Genomic DNA, 20,361 nt, shown 5'->3' on the forward strand with positions numbered 1-20,361 from the left:
TGGCGCGTTGCGGAGATTATTGCAATTCTTCCGGTCCTGCTCCAGGTCTCCCTCGCACTCTTCCTGGCTGGTATACTCGTCCTTCTCTGGCACCTACACCCCACGGTCGCTTCCGTCGCCAGTACGCTCATCAGCCTGCTGTTGTCGTTTGTGGTGGTCACGACTGTCATGCCCGTGTTCTGGCGGGACTGCTGCTACCTCTCGCCTCCAACGTACGCTATATTCCGTGCTGTGCATCGTATCCATTTCCTCGTCACATCGCTTAGGAAATTGTTCAAGGCACTGTACAATTGTTGCGACGCACTCATTGACCTCGAGTGGCTACCAGTCTTCATTCGTTCGTGGCTCAGAGACCTCAGTCTTTGGGCTGTGCGTCAGGACTGGAATACGGTGACAGTACCTACATGGCGTGGTCGAGAGCGGACGGCCGTCCAATCATCCGCCTCCGAACTCGACGTCGACATGATCGCCCAGGCCTACTCCACTACAGTGGATGTCAACCCCCTCTACGACACGGCAGGGGTGATTCTCGCAGACAAAGATGCTGATATGGTTGGCCGATTTTTTGAAGAGATTCAGGATATCGATGGGCGACACTTCGGCAAACCCATCATCACAATGCGCTCTGCCGACTTTTGGGCTAGTGCGTTGATCCATGCATCACGCGAAGAAACTCTCCAGACCGTGGCCCGTCGTCTCTGCATGGAGAGTGGATGCTACCGTGACAACATCAAGTCTGGACAATATGACAGATTGCTCCTCGCTTTGGCTGCCATAATGGCAGATCCAATTCCAGGATCACTGGCGCCCTTCTTCTCGCTACGGCTCTTGGAAGAATTAATCACCTCGATTCCAGCCGCTCTTGAGGTCGTGCCGTGGAAGACAATCCGCCATGGTGCGTGAACAAAAGTCCCACTCAACAGTCTCTCAGCTGACTCACGCAGTTACAGTTGCAGCAGCGATGGAAACGAGGCTGCTTCTGCTGCCGCGCACCTCAGATGCCAGTGGTGCAATAGCCCGAGACCCCGACTGGTTGATGGTCTTCCTATTGCTGAGGATACTGGTCCAGTGCTGCTTTGCCCCGGTCTCTTCATGGACGCGATCTCAAGACGAAACCAAGGCGTTGATGAGGTGCATATTTGGGTCGGACTTTCTCGAGAGGGAGTGGCTCTCAGCGGTCGCTCCGCAGCTCCAGTCTCCGTTGGTCGCCGTGACCATGTTGACAACTCTCGACCTCATTCTCACATATCTAGGCGAGTCCAAGGCAGCTCTGAGTCAAGCTCCTGGTAGCTTTCTAGAGGCCGCAGAGAAGGTTGTCGAAATTGCCGAGGCGTCGAGAGATCCTCACACCTGGACTTGTGATGATGTGCAGAAAGAACTGGTCAAGCTGAAGCACAGCTTGGAGACATGCAAGTCTCTGGGGTTAGGTGTCGGAGCTGAGCAAGCGAGATACTGGGATTATCTGCCGGATGCAGAGGTATGTTGCCATTGAACCAGACTCGAGCTATCTCCATGTTGACGGCTTCGATTCCCTGGTAACCATGACAGTCCAAATTAAGGGCGATAGATGCACACACTGAAGGGCGTTGAGTCCCAAGTGTGTACAAGGCGCATGACATCCAATTCTCTTCAGCTCCAATCTAGTCAAGTATGTCGAGTGCCTAGCTTCGGGACATCCATACCCTTATGTATTCTCACAGAGAAACTGAAGCGCAGCTTGGAAACCTGAGCTTCCGCAGTGGCATACGTCCTCCGCCGCACCCTCCACCTTTCGTTTTCGGGCGGTACCAGCCTGCCTCAGGCCCCTAAAATGCCTCCCGCTTGTACGATGCTGGTATGCTGTAACGAGTGTTCTCATTGTGATGTCTGTCTGTCTTAACTTCCGAATTGCTGGGCGCACGTCCTCCCAAAAAATTCTGCAAGAACTCGCGTTGCTCTGTTGAGCGCGGGACGTTTCACTATTGCTTCACACTTGAGCCTCCCCTATCTTAACAATTCTCCAGACAGTCGCCCACTTCTAATACCCCCGTCTATTGTATTAATTTACAATGTCTACAGAAGCGGCATTGACCTATATGATGCATCTTTCATACAATACTCCGTTGCAGTAACGCCTTCAAAGAAGGCTCAGGCTAGAGCGAAGGGGCCAGCGGTGTACCAGTGTGCCCTGATGCAGCCTTCCGTCTCTGGTCCTGCAGAGCACCCGGAAGATGACCGTCGTCTCTCTGACGGTAACGCACAAAGGAATCCACATACCAAACGATTGCATACATGGATGCGGTCGTCTTATGTGCAACCCCAACATTCGTGGGAAGTAACAAGTAGGACAGGGACGAAGGAGAGAAAGATGGGAATGTGCGAGGACCACGGCGCCATCATTGGACGTACCTTTGAATACTCCATCTCCTCTAAGGTGGCTCACGCCGACGACGTCCGCCAAGAGTTGAAAATGCTAAGCGTGTTGTATTTGAGAGGCCATGGGGGTGGGAAGTACGGATCACCATGTAGGTGCCGAATTCGAATTCCCTTGAAGTTCTCTCCTGATTTGTGTCCATAGACCACTATACGTCACTTCGGAGGCCAACTCCCAAGACTGCAATGCTGTGTCAATCCGGTAGAGAAACGACTCAGCTGCAGATGTATCCATCGAGGACTTGAATGGGACGCTCCGAACAAGACACTGGATGTACTCGTCCCGTCGGTATATAGCAAAAGGCCGACCTAACATACGGTCTGGGGGTTGTCATCAGTGTTTGCTCCGCCACGTACCGATTGATGGTACATGTATACCCTGGTTGCAACCAGAAACATGCCCTGTGTATAGGCCCCAAAGTTTGGCACAAGCGAGGAACATGCCGTAGGACATGCCACTCGCCCTAGATGTGAGCAAAGGCGTCCTCAAGACGCAGACATAGACTCAAGAAGTCAGCTATGCTCAGAAGACGACAAATGTGATAGGACTACTCACCGAGCTAGACGGGACCGGATCATCGGTCGTCTAGACGATTGACATGCTGAATCCAGAGATCGCCGTCACAGAGTGCACAGAGAGCGTCGTTGAAGAGAAGGCAGACGACGGGAGCCTCAGGTCCCACCAGTGACCACGTGAGCTGACTAATCTGGTAAAGTCTGCTCACGATCGGACCTGTCATGCAGCAGCTCCGATGCTACATCAGCAAAAAAGCGAAACAGATGGTCAGTGATGTCCAGGTTCCGCAATTCTGACCAGATTGTGCAAGGTATGAGAAGTAGATGGTAAACCCGTACCAAATCCGCCAGATATGGTGTGCAATGGCCAGACCTTTCAGGGCGCCTGGACATTGATAGCCATTTCTCGCTGAGCATCTGGACATCAGCTACCATACTGTAGGGGAACTAAGACCAATGATGTACATGATTGGCTCAGCCAATTAGCATATATGGTCAATCTTAGGTGCAACTTCTACCAAGCTCGCGCTCCGAAACGGTCGTTGGTCGACAAATCTTAACATAATCCAATTTTGTATTTACAATAATCAATCATAATCGAGCACGGACTAAGTACTATAAATACATGGAAGAAGGGGGCCATAAAAACACTTACTACTCGCGAAATCGGGCGGGGTTAGGGTTATTAGCGCTAGAGCATGTGAGTAACAATGTCTAAGGCAAAGCGACTCACTGAGGAACATAGGGGACTTACACATCGGCTGAGGCGAAGAAGTAGCACTAGACTCACCATTAAGTTACCGAGGGAATCTTTGAGCGTCAAGAAAAGCAGACGCCCCTGGGTACGCAATCCACCTTCAATGTCCTCGCCATAGACATGCCCTGCAGAAGTACAAAAAATGAAGTGAAGAAACACGACCCACAGAAAGGGAAAGAGCAAGACAGAAGGCGGGTGTGGCCAAGTTGGTTATAGGGGACGTGGATGGCAGCGGCGGTGGATTGCTAGCAGCCGCATCAGATATCGGCGGCGGCACAGCCGGTCCGGACAAGGTCGTAGGCGGACATGTCGATGTCGAAGACGAGCTACCTACTTCTCGAGACCGTCGGGGATGACAAGGGAGTTGTAGCGGAGGTAGACGTCGCCCCAGAGTGTGAACACGAACTCGCGGTGGGTGGAGAGCTTCATGGGTGTGTGCTCGCGGTTGAGCCAGTTGAAGATGGTCTTGAAGGGGTACAGTCAAGAGGTAGAGGGTTTGAGGAGCGACAGTTCAGGGCAGGTTGGCAGAATTGTAGGCTGTGCGTCATCGATGAGCCTTGCTGAGAGTCAGAAGGGCGAAGATCGTGAAGGGAATGTCGCCCACCTGGGACAAATGCTCACAGTGGCTGCGCGTCGGAGGTCACTATAAGGTTATACCTTGATGCTTGTCATGTCAGGGTGGAGAAGTGGCGTGAATTCACGCTGGACGACCCTGGCGCACAGCGCGTAAGCAATGCGAGCACAAAGACAGAGCTCACTGAGCGTCACAGACAAGCAGACGGAGAGAGCAGAGGCGAAGAGGAGAACGAGGAGAGCGCGAGGGAGAGGGAGATCAGGGAGACGTTAGCGCCGGAGAGCCAGGAGGCGAGTACTGTGGTCCAGCGGAGCGCTATGCATAGTCTCAGGCTGTATCCACACTTTCTCTAATGACACTTTTGTAGTATGAAGTGACAGTGCAAGATAATTACTTACCTACCATTACCGGGATCCATCTGCGCAGATGCTCAATGGCCGGAGTCTGTCGGACGAGATGGGAGTTGGCCAGCATTAGTAGGCGCTTATGGTTTCCGGAAAGGGTAGGCCAGTTTCGGGCGCCGTGGCCATGCAATACCATTGTTTGTACAATTTGCTGATGTACTACCACATATCGCTCCTTGTTCTCGACTGGAAATATCAGAGCCCTCGCAAGCCTCGCTTTGCATTGACAGGAATGGCACATTTTCCTGCACGGGCCAAGATATGGTCTGTAGAACGGGCATCGTTCCCCCATCTCGCTAGCACGTTACTTCAATCTATCCATTTGGCTCTTCTGACACTCTCTTGGTAAGACGCTATGTCATGCTACGTTACTTCTGCTGATACCAAGCGGCGCGAACTGCACCAAGTCGGGTTCTCAGCTAATGTGGACGTCATGGATAGCCTCCGGACAGATGGTAGTGCGGAGTCCAAGTCCATAGATCCCGGCAAGTAAGGGCCGCGACGTCCTGTCAAACCTGTCTACTGACTTGCCAACAATGGACACATTTGTTCAGAGACGGCAACAATTTGAAATGCAGGTTTCGAGGACCTTCAGCTCCCACATCGTATCTGTTTCTGCTGGCCACCACTTCATCCGCGTAAGCATCACGTTCTAGCCGTACGTCTGTTTACTCGCACCGTCTTGCATCTCGACTGTGCCTACTGAATTGTCCAGTCTTCATCAAACACATTCGATCGGAGTACCAGCATGCGCCTGCTGGACACAGAGACGGGTCGGTTCGTGGACAGAGACCCAGCACATACCACCTATGCCATCTTGTCCCACACTTGGGATACCTCGGGCGGAGAGCAGACGCACAAACAGCTGAGAAAGATCCTGAAACGATATGTCGCCGAGGCCGGGCGGCCTCGCAGCGACTCCCGTGGTCTTCACGCTCCCTCCCCTCCGGGGTGGATGCTGAACCAACCTCTTGGCGGTCTTATCACCCCGGAGTCCGACACTGCCCAACCTAGTGCGTTTCCAATTGATTCTTCTGGCTCTCTATACCTTCCACCCTCCATGGCACCTTTGCCATCCATCTGGGACGATCCGGAGCTGTCGCCAAAGATCCGAGACGCATGCGCATTCGCGCGAGCGAACGGGTTCCGTTACATCTGGATCGACTCATGTTGCATCGACAAGACCAGCAGTTCCGAGCTCTCCGAGGCTATCAACTCGATGTTCGTTTGGTATGCGGAGGCGCAGGTCTGTTACGCGTTTCTCGCCGACGTCCCTGTCGGAGAAGACCATACCGCGGCAGGATCATCCTTCCGCAGAAGCCGCTGGTTTACGCGCGGCTGGACGCTTCAGGAGCTTATCGCACCCTGGGACGTAGTGTTCTTGTCTTGCGATTGGACGGTGATAGGGTCGAAGAACACATTGTCCAGGCTCGTGGAGGAGATCACTGGGATTGATCGCGAAGTCTTGCTACATGAGAAGTCGCTCGACTCGGTCAGCGTCGCCGCACGCCTGTCCTGGGCGTCGAAGCGAACAACGACGAGGGCCGAGGACCAGGCGTACTCACTCCTTGGTATCTTTGACATCAACATGCCTACCTTGTACGGAGAGGGCGAAAGGGCTTTTCGCCGGCTGCAGGAGGAGATCATGCGCCGTGTCCCGGACCAGAGCCGTTTTGCATGGGGTCGATGTGCTGTCCAACTTCAAGGTCCGCCTCCCCTTCCGTCGGACGACTCTATCGGGAATCCACGAGCGGCATACGTCACGTCTTTTATACCACGGCCTTCATCCCTCCTTTCCCCGTCCCTCACTCGATTCCAAGACGGGGGGAAGATCAGAGTCGTACCGCGCGATAACATCCTCCAACGCCTCAAACTCTCCCCCGGTCATCCTGCGACGGAGTACATCTTCTCTCCCTACGGGATCCGCATGCAGATACCTGTGCTTCCCCTTTTCTTATTCATCGCCCCAGGAGCGCTGGAACACATACGCACAGAATCCAAACACTGGTACTTAGCTATCCTCGGCTGCGAGAGCTGCGATTTCCCTGGGCACCTCCTCGGACGTGTCGTCCGCATCAGCGCGCCCGGCTCAGATATCCAGGCGGCCCAAGCTGGGGTTGCTTGTGTGGAAGCCCAAGACGATAGTGCGCAAGGCGGGTTCGACCTCGTCTCTCTATCGCCGATGACCATAGAGCGCTACCGCGCTCACATCGAAGTCAAGACGCTGTACATATCTCATCCCGAGCGGACAACGGGAACAGAAAGGAACGTCTCGCATCGGGCACACGAGCGGATTAGCTTGATCCTTCCGCAGAAGGCTCACGACGGTCTGCGCGCGCAAGGTTATGCCGTGGATCTGCAGGGACCAGACCAGAGCAACCCCGATAGGCACCGACTCACTCTCTCGAGGCAAGACGACCACACTGTGACGATCGCTTATCAACACACGCTAGAGGACGACGGATCGAAACTGACAATCAAAGCGGACATTCGTACGACGTGGTCTCACACTGTCGTGGAGGAGTACTCTAAGGATGACATTTCTTGGACTGACACCATCTGTTGGGCCTCGCATCTACAGCGGATGGAAGTAAGTCAGGCGAGACCGGGAGTGAAGACGATCACGGTCGCCCTGGGGCTGGACTTCGCGTGGACTTCCCGGTACTTCCTGAGCGTGGATGTTCGCAGCGACACCACTGCTGTATTCAGATCGTCTGGTGTTGCGGGACAGCAGGACACAAGGTAGACAAAGCCGCTGTTAGCGATACGACTGTATCATAGAGTCAGGTGGTGGGCGGTACTAGACCCGGTCGTAGGCTTCCAATCAACTGCGGATATGATCAACTTCCTCGCACTGTTCGGCCCTGGTCGGCAACATCAACCCTGTGGGATCAACCCAGGGTGGCTCCTGCCAAATGGCAGCCAGGTTGATCACACAGTTGATCTGTCTCCGAACGCCCTCCGAACGGTCGGTCCTTTCCTTAATCCGGTAGCATCTCGGCCAGATAGCGCCCGCTGGTGTCTGTCACCATCACCTCATTGACGCCCTCAGCCTCTTGGGCTTAACTGCTTATCCTACTTCACAAACATGTCGTGAGCCTTCGAATTTTTGTATATAGTCATAGCAATGCATAGGGTACATGAATATTGACTTTTCCCGGCAATTTTATCCATAGAGCCCAACCTGGGATCTCAACTAGCCAAAGTGGCTGAAAGTCACACAGCGATAAGACAGGGTGACGCATCACGACAATCCCATAAGCGTCAGGGCTGAGTCAGCGCTTTCCGGAGGGGTTCCGTGAAGCGCTCGATATCAACCCATTGATCAACCCAGGGTTGATGTTGCCGACCCAGGCCTTCGTGTTTCTGGTGCGCCCGAGTCGTCCTCGCTAATGTTTGGTTACCGCTTGAGCTGGATCCAGAGACCTCAGTACGGTAGTAGTGCACCCTGTGATGCAGCATGTGCCTCCTTCTCCATGACATGGTGAGTACATTAGGGCTATCCACCTCCATAATAGGTCCCTGAAAGGCCTGCCGCATATAATTTTGAACAACAGGAAGGCTCTCTGAGACTTCAACGTTGAACTGTGGAATGTCGTATTTGATGTCGGTACGCCCATGCATTGATTGACGCCCGATCGTTGTTGGTCCGCAGTCAACCTCACTGCCTCGACGCCCCACGTTCGGTGACCATAGGCCGACCGGACACAAGCTTGCGTATATAACCCATCTCAGGTCGATGAACTGTCAAGAGCGCTCTCACCTTCTCACAGTTGTTGTCATTCGCACGTCGCCATGATTTCTGTCGCTGGCGCTACTCTGCTCGCCGCGACGGCTGTGGCTGCAGCCTTGCCGAAGGGCATCCCTTTACACCTCGACCACGTGGGTCTGGTCCTGCTTTGCTCTTCCAGGTTGCATGTTTTGATGGCTACCGGCTTGGCATCATATAGGGCTTTTGGTACACTAAATTCTCAGTCGGCCATCAGGACTTCAACGTATGTGCGCATATACCTGGCATCTGGATTCACATGTGTCTAACATATACTACATAGCTTACCGTCGACACCGGAAGCTTCGCTGTCCTGATTTCACAAGGACTATACAAACCGACACCCGTGTCCAACTCGACAAATCAAGGCGAGTTCCTCCAGTTCAACGGCGCCAGCGCGGATGGCACCGCGCCCGCGTCCGTGAGTAGCCCCCATACTCTCGTCACTATCACCATACGAAACGAAGTTCACATGTCTGGCTACGTGCAGGAGGTTTTCACTTTTGTCCACGATGATGTCAAATTCGATGGCATCGGTGTGCAGGGTTTCCTTGTGGGAAACATCACCAACGGTGACCCGCTTCCAGCCGACGGGTACGCATGACACTCGCCTTTTAAGTTATCCACCTCACAATTGGTTGGGTACGGACGTGCGCAGGATTATTGGCTTCAGTCCGCCTGCGACGGACATCACTGATCCTGACGATCCGACCTTCCTCGCAGGACAATCGCTGGTGCAGGCCATCTGCGATCAGGAGAAGAGTGCGTATATGCTCATCATCAGCCTCGCTGGCGAGAGGTCTCATGATGGATTGACATGTCGGACAGTTTCCCCGTGCGAGTTCGGCCTCGCCCTTAAGACTGATGGGACGGGTACGCTTTCCTTTGGACCTCTTGGTAAGCAAGTCTCAAACTATAAATGAGCATCGTTGTGACCGATTGGATTCCAGACAAGTCAAAGGTCAAAGGGAAGCTCACGACGCTTCCCACCTTTTCTGTAAGTGTCTTATTGCACATCAAGACGACTTACGGAACAGTGAACTGAGCCGCACTCGACAGCATGATGCGTGGCAAGTTAATAACAGCTTTGAAGCGGACTCTCCCATTCTCGTCCTGAACGGGAAGTCGTTCGGAGACATTGTAGCGACATGTGTGTCTCTGCCTCGGGGTTTCTACGCTTGCGGATGTGCGTTTTCTGACTGCAATGAATTATATCGCTGTGCCTCTAGTCGACAACGGGACCCCCAACATCATCGGCCCACTCGAGACGGTGCGCGCCGCGCTGCAGGCAGCGGGGTACGACCTCCAGGAGGTGACGTCCGATGACATCACCACCGTCCTCGTACGTTTCAGGTCTTCTTCTGTCGGATCCCTCGTCCTTATACCCGAGCGATGCTTTCATAGGGGACGTACGATTGCTCACGCCCTCCCGCTCGCTTCGGGTTCAGCTTCCCTCCAAGTACCGAAGTGCATTACGTGGATGCGAATGCCAATGTGCTGAACCGGACGGCAGATGGAAAGGTGTGCACTGCGAACGTGCTGGGGACGTCGACGCTGGACGTGCCGCAGTGGCAGATCGGGCAGACGTGGTTCCAGGGACGGTGGGTGCAGCATAATCTGGATAAGAGCACTATCGCATTTGCGGACTTGAGGTCTGTGAGGTAAAGACATACCGAAAGTCATTGCGACGCCCATAACCCCGACTCGTAGTAAATCGGACTATGTCCCCTCAAACTTGCCCAGTACTTTACATATTTAGGTCCGCGGTGCTAGCCTACTAGTGTTTGAGATAATATATTGTTAGGGGATGCTGTCTGTTGATCGCGACAACATCAAGACTCCCCCAGACCTCGATCTGCACAAGCTCGAGTGTCACTTGGCGCGTCAACTCAAGCCTGTGTCTGTTCTGCATAGCCATTACTGTGGCAGCAAAAGCAAGGATCAGTCTATGGCACTATCTCATATTCATTTTATCGCGATAGACTGGAGCGTGGTACAAGTGTGAACAACTATGTTGCATTAGTCCAAGAAGTGAGGATTCACATAGGACAGACGTCAATATCTAGTATCCCATTAGTCCACGTGAACGTATGTAGAGTCTCGATAGACAGAGTTGTCTGATTTTGTTCGGCTCCCATCAACTTTTGTCCTCATCCGTTCGACCAAGCAGTTCATGCTCGCCCTCCATCGTCAAGCGAGGCACTGAGTGCCTCAAAGCATCGCCAACGCAGCAAACAGCGCGATTGCAGCGACGAAGGCAGCAGGAGCGCGCGCGCTCGACGCGGCGTTATTTCCGCTTCCACCAGTAGAGGTTGTGCCCGACGTCGCTGCAGCGCTCTGGAGGACATCAGGGCATTCAGGTGCGACGAGCTTGTCGCCGAAGTTGCTCGCAACCCAGAGGACTGCGCCGTTCGTCCAGCCGAAGCCCGCCTGCACGGTATACTCGCCACCGCGGCCCGCGGAGTCGATGTCCGAGATAGAGAACTTCTCGAACATCTAGGAAGTCATGACCGCACCGTCAGCTCCTTGCCACACCAGACGACTAATCGCACTTACATTACCCGTGTTATTTACACTCTGGGTCACGTTCAACTCCTGATCAGACAACCGAGGCAGCAATCCTTGGATCTCTCCGCCTGTTGCGTGCCAACTGCACAGCGCGCTGGCGATGTACCGGTTTGCTAGCTCCCTCTGGAGGGTCGCCGCCCAGCCCTCGCCGTCGGTCTTGTTACCCCCATTGACTACCGTGCCGTTGAGCTTGCTGACATCAGCAGATGGGCCCGACTGGCTGGCGTTCTTTCCAGGGGCAATGGCCTGCGCAGGAAGCGCGTCCTCAGAGACACCAATCTGGCCTGACGGAATGAGGTCGAACGTAGACTGTGTACCGTTGGGAGTCGGGAGTGGGTTACTTGTGATATTTGAAGGGAGCACGCGAAGGGCCTCGAGCGCGATGTACTGGTGTGGGGGCCACGCGTTGGGGGCATCCCTATAGAAATCGTCATATCACCATACGCGATCACATGATGGACACGACGAGACTTACCATTGCAAGCCGGTCTGAATAAACGTGACAGGGAAGGTACCGTTGTAACGGTTAAGGACCATGTTGAGCGCCGCGAAGAACCCGAACGCATTCTGAGACGACGAGAGCAGCTCGTCTGGGATGATCCCATTCCAGAGCGGGTAGAACGTCGCCGCAGAGTAGATAGAGCTGCGTGCGTTGGCCGTCAAATTAAAGTCGTAGAACGCGAGCTTCGACGCGTCCCAGAACAGATCGAGAACCCCGGAACGGAAGACATCGGCGGTGTTGCGGTGTGTGGATGCAGCGGTCGCGTTGTTCTGGCTGTCATAGAGGTCTGCAAGAAGGGTGTGGGCCTTGTAGAGGATGCTGTTGAGGCAGACGGGGATGATGCTACGGACGTTGAGCGAGCGCAGTACGGGGTTCTGGTTCGTGGCAGTGCCCGCAAGGGGTTCCTTCGCCCAACGCGAAGAGTAGTCCCAGCCGGTCTCAGCGCCAGATGCAAGCTCGGCGTAGAGGTTCGAGCGCTCGTCCGCGGTGAGGGGGGTCTGCAGCGTTGGATCATTCGCAGTGAGGTAATCTGTCAGGACAGTAAGTGACAGCCTCCAGTAATGTTCAGAATGGTGCGTACCAGTCAGGTAGGACTCCGGGCGAGGCGCAGTGTTGTTCACAGCGTAGTGAGCGAGAGCGTAAGTCTTGTTCGTGAAGGGGCTCGTGACATTCACCGTGCGCTGAGTAGCCCACCAAGCGAGTTCTTTCTCAGCCAAAGGCAGAGCCCGATCCAACACGGAGGTGTCGTTCGTAGCGGCTACGTAGTCGGACAACATCTGTCGAAGCGGAGCTCAGCCATAATTATGCAGTGGCAGACGCGCGCTCTTACGTGAATGAACAAGGGCGGCTGAGAGCGGTCAAGGTCTGCCGTGACGTCAGTACGTGAGTGCTGCGTGCGGCATGCGGTACACACAGTAAATGCGGCCACCATTGGGGATGAAGCCAAAGTTCTGGATCTCGTCCATGAAGTTTTCCAGCGTGTCCTTGACTGTGTCGAAGAGCTCGGACTTGATGAGGCCCTGGACGATCCAATAGGAATCCCAATAGTCTTCAAACAATCGTATGAGCCACAGCAGTTGTCAAGATGGACATAAGTACACACATTGCTCGCGGAAGCGACCACCAGGAACTACGAAGGTATGGTTGAGGGCAATGAGGGTGCTCTCGCATGGCCCAGATTCCGTGCCCTCTTGGCAGAGCGCAGTCTGATTTGTGTTCCGAATAAGCGACGTCCAGTAGCCATGAACGGTCTGCGAGAATGCCCTGACGAGCGGATCGGAGACATTGTTCAAAAACGCGGGATTGTCGTTAAAGTTTGAGAGCGCAACGGCCTCGAGTTCAAGCCCCTCTCCACGGAAGTTGGTGTCGAGGAAAGTTACGATGTCACCTTCCGTAGCAGTCGTGTTGCCGATCGCGTCAAAGGCGGCCAGAACGTCGTGAGAGGACTTTGATGTTGGCTTGTCTACGAAAGTCTTGGGGTCGGAATATGCGGCTGCGAGGTTGACCGTTTGCAAGAGCTACGCGCGTTGAGGACGAACCGCGCAGGTGTCTCCGATCAGTTGTCCGTGTTTTGGCGCCACCCACGTCAAACAAGGCAACGGACATACCTCCCCAGCACAGAAAATTTCGCTCGGGCACCATGCCTGCTTAGGAGGTAGAGGGATTTGCGAGGGAACGGGCGACGACAAGGGGACACTAGGACTCGCAACCGCGGTCGAAAGCGTGATGGACGGTGCAGTTGCGCTGCTGACGGACGCCTGAGGCATCGCGCGCGCGACGCCGACAAGCATCCCAGAGGAAAGGGCAAGCGCTGTCCAATCTACCATCGTGGCCCAGTCTGAGTGGCGAGCAGGTCGAGTCGGTCGACGGACGCGGGGAAGGGGAATGTGGCGAAGAAGTTATATACCCCGCATCGGACCTGAGACTGATGGACGCGCGCCGGCTACATATGTATTTTCACATCTCATCAGCTCATGACGTTCTCGGGAACCCCTGGCAGTCTCTTCCATAACCGGAACATCGCTACGGCAGGTTCGCTGGCCATATGACCCTCCAACATTCAGAACATCTCGGCATGGAGACGTCCTGAACGTTCACTTCATAAGGGATGGGCGCTTGGGCACATGTTGCAGTATACCCCCAGGCTCTAGAAGGCTCTTGTCACTACAAATCGAAATTCTTTCTTGTATAGCTCCCTTCTTGCCAGGTGACCTGGTCATCTGCAGCACTCGATCGAGTAGTGAAGCTGAAGTTGGAGCGCCCACGCACCTGTCCCCGGAGCTTGGTCCGCATCAACAGCGCCGATGTCGGACGTTACTGTCCAATCGCGAAAGTGGTGATCTCGCAGCATCGTGTATAGCAAGCAAGCAATGAACTCGACCCTCACATGCACAAGAAATTCTGCATCAACATTCCCTAGCGCGATCACATCGACCGCGTTCCAAGGGCAAGAGCCATGCACAGCAAGAGCACTCACATCGAGGGTGGTTTCGTGAGCACGAGTCTACCCAGGTAACCTCGTGGTTGTGATCAAGCCTAAGAGACGGAAAAGAACTTGTCCAAGAGCAAGAGGTGAGGTTGGCAGTACATCAACGTCGCTCGTGGCGGAGTTGAGTTCAGAATAGCGGAGCTGTCGTAGTTGCGCGGTAGTTTCCTAGCTCCGACCTGGAGAAGCATCTCCGCTTTGGGCAGAGCGGTCCTGGCGGTCCTGTGCTTCTTGCTTCTTGCCACAGTGTCCCTGTACGCATCTCCCCTGTTACCTATCTCCTCTCCGACAATCATGCAGCCAAATCGACTAGGGCTTGGTCTTCGTCCACCCATGCAATCGTATGGCCAGGGTCCCTCAATGTCGGCTCTTGCAGCACAACAACATATGCAGCACCCTCCGGCGTTCGTTCCGCCTCAGCCGCAGCAGAAGCCAACGACGCTATTCATTGGATCAATATCAGGCGGCATAACGGATGCTTTTCTGAACGAGTTGCTCAAGGTGCGCTCGCCCCCCGTATTTCCCAACTCCCTCGAAATTGACGCGACCTCAGGCCTGCGGTCCTATCATGTCTTTCAAGCGACTTATCACCCCCGCGAACAAGCCTCAGGGCTTCGGATTCGCCGAGTTCCAAGACCCCGATGGTGCGCTGAGAGCAATGGCCCTTCTCAATAACGTGGAGCTGCCGGCGTTGGAGGATGGCTGTGTGAACAAAAAGCTACTAGTGAGTAGCCTCCCCGATATCGCTACAAGCATCCAGCTCATCTCTATCCTCTCAGGTGAAAGCGGACGAGCGAACCAAAATGTTCCTTGATGCATATTCTGCACAAAAAATGCGAACGGACGTACGTGATCCTACTTTGTTTCGTAGACGCTTGCCCCCTGGTGGCGAGATGTCCCACCACTGTCCCGCGGAGATTATATACCATGAATCGGCAAGGTGCGCGGCATTGGATACTCGTACTCTTCCTTCTCTTGGTATATATTCTCAGACATGGACGTCAAACGGGGCATGTCGCCATGCAGCACTCGTAATCTCATGAGACGTTTCTAAACGCACTAACCTTCCTCAGGCGGACGACGAGGCCCAGCGCCAAGCCAAGGTAAAGGTCGACGAGCTCCTGAAAGACATCAACAAGAAGTCGGCCGAGGCCGCCAGTAATGGGCTTTTGGACAAGGAGAAGTACGTTATCCCCCCGCATCTCCACGATCTCCAGGAAGCCGACTTGCCCGAGACCCAACGCGGCCTCGTCATGACCGAGATCGCGCAGTTCCGCGAGCGAGCCGCGAAGCGGGAGCGCGAGAAGATGCGCGACGTGCGCGAGCAGTTGCCGAACATCCTCGCTGCGGCGCCTTCGGGCCCCAAGGTTCGCGAGTGGGGCAAATCACAGGCCCCGAACCAGCCCCCGGAGTCTCCTGGAGGTCCGAAGGGCTTCGGCAAAGGCGCACAGGGCTACAGCAAGCCTGTCGGCTTCGTCAAGGCCGAGGATGACGGCCGGACGCCAGGCTCGGACAGGCAGTCATCCGTACGACCGGGGAAGACAGATGAGGAGCTCGAACAGGAGAGGAAGGAGGCACGGAGGCGAGATGAGGAGAACTCGTACAAAGACGTGAGCTCATGCCTTTTATAACCACCTCGCGACCCTCGTGACTCATGCTTTCACAGCGAGAACGTCGATACGAGCCCCGCGAGCGCGCCAGAATACAGGCTCTCGAGCGAGCGATCGCTCGGGAACGTGCGATGAAAGAGGCGGAGGACCGGGACCGGATAGAGATGCGCGCCCGACTAGACGTCTGGGACGACGATGAGAGCGACGAGTTGTTTTATACCGATCGCACACGCTGGCGCAGCCTGCGCGCACGCCGACTCGCAGCCGAGCAAGCCGCGGATGAGGAGTCACGGCTGTACGAGGAACGAGAGACGGAGAACCTTCGACGCGAATCGGAGGCATTCCTCGCGCGGCAGATGGACGAGATGCAGGCGCTACAGGAGGAGCAGCGCAAAGCCGGCATGCTGCTCGAAGATGGCGCTCCTGTCAAGCTCAGCGTGTCGCTGGCTGCGGCGGGGCAAAAGGAGGGCGTGCCAAAGGAGAAGGCAGCGGTTTTCGGACAGGAAGAGGAAGAAGAGGAGGCGATCAGGAAGCGGAAGGTGCCGCTGCCGAAGCTAGACCTCGCGGAGGGCGGCGAGATGGCGAAAGAGCGGCTCGAGAAGATGCGCGGAGATGTGCCACGCGACAAGGAGACATTGTTCAAGAGCAAGGTCCGGTGGGACGGCGTTTCAGACGTGAGTACATTGCTCTAGTAAAGCGACCAACTTATCGCTGATTTTCGTTGCAGAACATGATCGATCGCAAGCTTGAGCCTCTCATCAAGCGCCAGATGACCAAGTACCTCGGCGAGCTCGAAGACGACGATCTCGTCATGTTCGTTCTGGAGCACCTGAAGGACCACAAGGGCCCGCACAAGCTCATCGAAGGCCTGGAGCCGGTGCGTGTTCTACTGCATTGACTACGTCCGACTGACGGCTACGTACGTACCGATATTTGTTGCTTACCTCCAATCACAGGTTCTCGAGGAGGAAGCCGCCGAGTTCGTCATCAGTATATGGCGTCAGATCATCTTTGAGAGCATGGCGTACGGAGAAGGCCTGCACACAGAGAAGATGATGGTCGATTGAAGACGAAATCAAATCTCCATGCACCGCTATACGCTATCGATATCTTCTTGGACTCAGTCGTACGTGGAGAGAGAAGCGAGTGATGCCTCTCATGCTCGGGGCAGGTACGTTTGCGTAGTATCGACATGCTTTCCACTAAGATGTATACAAGTTCCATGGCCAATTGTCTACTGTACTGTTTTCGAGCTCTCGCACCTACTCATACCAAATCTCGCACGGTGCGGCGGAATGGCGTCGATCCGAAGATAATCGAAACGCTTTCGGAGGGAGTAGACGCTTTGTGTCGTGAGTTGCATGTTCATCGAGCGTTTTATCACCAAAGATGATGTTACCGCCGCCTGTGCGGCAATGAAGCACGTTGCAGGGATTCCGTACCAGTTTCCATTCCACCGCGAAGCCCTCCATGTGGCACGATGGATGCTTCATAGCGTAACTGACGCTGAGTACCAATATCCTCTTGTTCCTGAACGATTGACGCGTGGTGGTGGCCTGTACGTAGGGCAAAGAGGGCGACTCCCGAGAACACTGTATGGTGCCTTGATCTGACATATGGGCATGACGGGTGAGTGTTCAGCCCTTTGTAACTCGGGCTCCTGAGTGGTGCGTGCGTTCGTAATACTTGTTGGCTCCTGCTGCACCTGTCACGTAAGGATTTGGTAGCGCCTATAACTGGTATTTGTAGTTCCTGTCATCGCGACTATGCCTATGACATCCCGTCCAAGCTTCAAAATGGTGCGTGGTCTATGCGTACCCTTCCTGCCCCCACAGGCTCTATCGACTACAGGCATGATCCGTTCAGAGTAAACGACGAAGGCGTAGAACTCCTTCGCGTACTCCTCCAGCGAATGTCGGAAGAGATCAGGGTAGTGTTCTCTCCGAGGATGTGTATGCTGTACCGTTACTCGTTTGGGTAAAGCTTGAGGCCTCCCGACTTGCTGGTAGGGTCCAGCTCCAGTTCTGCTCTCCCCTTCGCCATGGCGGCTACCAGCTCCTCTGGGGTGGCCTGCATCGCATCATTATGATCTTCCGGTGAGCATGAACATCGGGAACCCCCAATGATGTCACTGACAACGGGTTGCTCGGTCGGCAGGTCCTCCACAGATAAAAAGCGAGCCCCGATCTCGAGCACCTCATGACGCGTTAGCAGGTCTTCCCATACAATCACGGCGCGGTCGAGAGTACGAGGGTCAGTGATCACATGCGCGACATAGGTGCCGACGTGGTTCCGGTCAGTCATCGAGTTGGGCACATCTCCTGGTCCATAAATTGTACCTCTTCGTTGTCTCTGCCACCTGGCTGCGCTTCGGGAGCGGCAGCGAGAGCCGCATAACCCAGCCGATGTCGATGAACGTATAGAGCAAGCCGATGTCTCTAAATAAGTCGCGAATAGCGTAGTTCTGCGGGTATCAGGATGAGCCTGCCGTAAACTTATGCCTCTAGAATGAGGGCAGGACACACCCAGTCGCCCAGCGCCCGCCGGCCCTTCTCCCCGGAATGGCCCAATCACTAGGGATGAAGCCCTTCTCTCTGACGTTCAATCAACTAGGGCGCTGATGACAATGTCGACGCCTTCGAAGGTACTCTCTAGCTGGTCGACGCCGTCCGTGACGTCTCCGATGCGTATCTCGATACCAATTGAGCGCAATCGTGCCGTCTCCGACTTTGGGAGCGAAGCCTCGCGAACGAGGGCTGTGATAAGTTGCATAGAACCGACTGTGTAGTCTAGTATGGGGCAAAGGGACACAGACGCACGGAGTTGCCGGACTCGAGCAGTCCTTGAACGACGCTTGTACCGAATTTTCCCGTGGAGCACCAGAGGTTTGCTACTTACTATGTTCATGGGTGACATATGTTGCGTCCTCCGGCGGGGCGTTCAATTTACTGCATCTTGCGTTGCACGGAAGTGAGCCCTCCGGTGGCGGTCAAATTCGCCGATCACGGACACGACGATAGGCTTAGTAAACAGGTGTCAGTGGACGCCCTCAAAGGCTGCCCGTGTGTTGTATTCCGAGGTGGGAGGATTTCAGCTGGCGGACAAACCACCCATTCATAACGCCACACCTCGTGATATTGTAAATATATTGGGAATGTCTTGTATTCCAACTCTGAGACACTACGCGGAAAAAACAGTCTATTAGTAACTTAAGGTTACAATGCGGTTTTCTGTGCAGCTGGTATGGACGCAGGTTCCCATGGACATGAAGCTGAAGCCGCCTCAAGCTCAGCAAAACGGGTTCTGAAAGCACCTATCGAACGCGTTGCAAATGTCAATATGTGTTGGCAGTAGTGCTAGCTTGCATGATATCGTGGCCCTACCTCTGTGGGAAGTTATTGACCAAAGGAGCATGTACAGGGTACACGTGTCGGACGCAAGTACAAAAAAAGGTGAGCATGGCCAACACCGACACTGTGTACTCAGTCCGAGAAGCTCGGCCGAAGTGTTCGTTGCACATATCCTCATCCTCATGCGTTGTGTGTTGAAAGAGGCCAGTTTAAGATCACAATACACTCAAAAGCTCCCATGTATTGTAAGTGTGTGTCTCGTAGAACTCATAGGCAGTTCAGAGTATGGCACGTGTTCAGGACATCATCGCTCAGACGATTTCTCAGTTCCCTTTCTCACGAAGGACGATCTTATTTCAGCACCATACTTCGTCTCTTGGTCCCACCCTGACTTGAAGTGAGTCGCTTACTCTTACTCTACATCCAACGCTACTCCATACCCTCCGCCGTACCCATGCCCGCGGTCCCATACCTACCTCAAGACATATCGAGCTCGCTTGCGAACGACATCCGCGCACGGCGAGGTGCTGGGGGCCTCCTTCCTCTGGATAGGATTCTCCTCCACGCACCCCCAATCGCTGAGGGATGGTCCAAACTCCTGGGAGCTGTCAGGACTGGGAGTATACTAGAAGATGACCTTCGAAAAATAATTGTGAGCGTATCATCGCCTGTGCTGCTCTTGAACGCCTTTGGCTTGACGAACGTTTCCTTTAGATCCTGCGGGTAGCTGCTCGCAATGGGGCATCTTTCATATGGATTCACCATGAGCAACTTGCCAGAGCCGCCGGGGTGTCGACGGAGCAGCTCACACGCATCGGGGACATCGAAACACCTCTTCCAGAGCTGAGCCACCTGACCTCCTCTGGTCCTGGTCTGTTCTCCGTTCCACAGGCCGCTGTATTACAGTTGGCCGAGGACATGACCACGAAAGTCCACTTGGGTCGAGATGGTATCCTCCCTACCCTCACAGCCTTCCAGCAGTCACCGCTTCGTGACCCGGATAATCTTCACCGCAAAGTGGTCGAGGCCGTGTCCACATGCGCCGCCTACAACATGACCAGCCGGTTCGTTGTCGCACTGGACGTGGACGACCGTGCGAACATACCTTGCCCCGTCCCTGGGCTGACAGCACAACCTGTATCGTCACATCCCGGACTACCCTCTGGAGTTCTTGCCTCCACATCCGTCAATGACCTCTACTTCGGAGAACAGGCAGAAGAGTAGACATGGTTTGGACCCTTCGTCATGTGCCTCGAGTTTGTGCTCACGTCGTCATGAGTAGAGACAATTGTTCCAGGAAAGGAAGTAGTCGTAGAATTGGAAGACAAACGTGAAGCCGTACCACAGTTCGTATCCACGTAGCTATGTCAGTGATCGTGCCCTTTGACATTTCTGGTGTCGCAGAATCCTGATT

General features: G+C 54.6%; 8 protein-coding genes across 8 annotated transcripts; 5 read left to right on the forward strand and 3 right to left on the reverse strand.

Moving 5' to 3' along the window:
* Positions 1-777: 777 nt before the first annotated feature.
* On the forward strand, positions 778-1,539 carry DICSQDRAFT_130308 (uncharacterized protein; the record flags this gene model as incomplete). Its single annotated transcript, XM_007371166.1, has 3 exons — positions 778-895; positions 951-1,477; positions 1,498-1,539. 3 exons carry the CDS (start codon positions 778-780, stop codon positions 1,537-1,539), a joined length of 687 nt encoding a protein of 228 aa, XP_007371228.1.
* A 2,476-nt stretch (positions 1,540-4,015) lies between these two features.
* On the reverse strand, positions 4,016-4,664 carry DICSQDRAFT_175280 (uncharacterized protein; the record flags this gene model as incomplete). Its single annotated transcript, XM_007371167.1, has 4 exons — positions 4,016-4,150; positions 4,343-4,397; positions 4,454-4,574; positions 4,658-4,664. 4 exons carry the CDS (start codon positions 4,662-4,664, stop codon positions 4,016-4,018), a joined length of 318 nt encoding a protein of 105 aa, XP_007371229.1.
* A 747-nt stretch (positions 4,665-5,411) lies between these two features.
* DICSQDRAFT_22259 (HET-domain-containing protein) lies at positions 5,412-6,350 on the forward strand (the record flags this gene model as incomplete). The annotated part of the gene is made up of 2 exons (XM_007371168.1): positions 5,412-5,552; positions 5,760-6,350. Coding segments are annotated over 2 exons (732 nt in total), but the record flags the coding sequence as incomplete, so codon positions are not given.
* A 2,051-nt stretch (positions 6,351-8,401) lies between these two features.
* Positions 8,402-10,307, forward strand: DICSQDRAFT_184030 (acid protease). Its single transcript, XM_007371169.1, has 10 exons — positions 8,402-8,545; positions 8,614-8,658; positions 8,716-8,853; positions 8,923-9,026; positions 9,091-9,194; positions 9,261-9,329; positions 9,383-9,429; positions 9,492-9,582; positions 9,662-9,774; positions 9,837-10,307. The coding sequence occupies exons 1-10, from the start codon at positions 8,459-8,461 to the stop codon at positions 10,095-10,097; spliced, it is 1,059 nt and encodes a 352-aa protein (XP_007371231.1). The 5' UTR covers positions 8,402-8,458; the 3' UTR covers positions 10,098-10,307.
* Positions 10,308-10,643: 336 nt separating this feature from the next.
* On the reverse strand, positions 10,644-13,292 carry DICSQDRAFT_72263 (glycoside hydrolase family 37 protein; the record flags this gene model as incomplete). Its single annotated transcript, XM_007371170.1, has 8 exons — positions 10,644-10,928; positions 10,989-11,418; positions 11,476-12,031; positions 12,083-12,278; positions 12,332-12,366; positions 12,416-12,550; positions 12,605-13,019; positions 13,110-13,292. The coding sequence occupies 8 exons, from the start codon at positions 13,290-13,292 to the stop codon at positions 10,644-10,646; spliced, it is 2,235 nt and encodes a 744-aa protein (XP_007371232.1).
* A 925-nt stretch (positions 13,293-14,217) lies between these two features.
* Positions 14,218-17,459, forward strand: DICSQDRAFT_94089 (uncharacterized protein). The gene is made up of 7 exons (XM_007371171.1): positions 14,218-14,488; positions 14,541-14,711; positions 14,767-14,832; positions 15,061-15,597; positions 15,654-16,271; positions 16,325-16,474; positions 16,554-17,459. Exons 1-7 carry the CDS (start codon positions 14,282-14,284, stop codon positions 16,662-16,664), a joined length of 1,860 nt encoding a protein of 619 aa, XP_007371233.1. The 5' UTR covers positions 14,218-14,281; the 3' UTR covers positions 16,665-17,459.
* Positions 17,460-17,562: 103 nt separating this feature from the next.
* Positions 17,563-17,901, reverse strand: DICSQDRAFT_175285 (uncharacterized protein; the record flags this gene model as incomplete). The annotated part of the gene is made up of 2 exons (XM_007371172.1): positions 17,563-17,667; positions 17,734-17,901. 2 exons carry the CDS (start codon positions 17,899-17,901, stop codon positions 17,563-17,565), a joined length of 273 nt encoding a protein of 90 aa, XP_007371234.1.
* A 1,500-nt stretch (positions 17,902-19,401) lies between these two features.
* Positions 19,402-20,171, forward strand: DICSQDRAFT_72267 (uncharacterized protein; the record flags this gene model as incomplete). The annotated part of the gene is made up of 2 exons (XM_007371173.1): positions 19,402-19,599; positions 19,662-20,171. 2 exons carry the CDS (start codon positions 19,402-19,404, stop codon positions 20,169-20,171), a joined length of 708 nt encoding a protein of 235 aa, XP_007371235.1.
* Positions 20,172-20,361: the final 190 nt, after the last annotated feature.

Source organism: Dichomitus squalens (assembly GCF_000275845.1).
Source record: "Dichomitus squalens LYAD-421 SS1 unplaced genomic scaffold DICSQscaffold_91, whole genome shotgun sequence".
Taxonomy (NCBI): domain Eukaryota; kingdom Fungi; phylum Basidiomycota; class Agaricomycetes; order Polyporales; family Polyporaceae; genus Dichomitus; species Dichomitus squalens.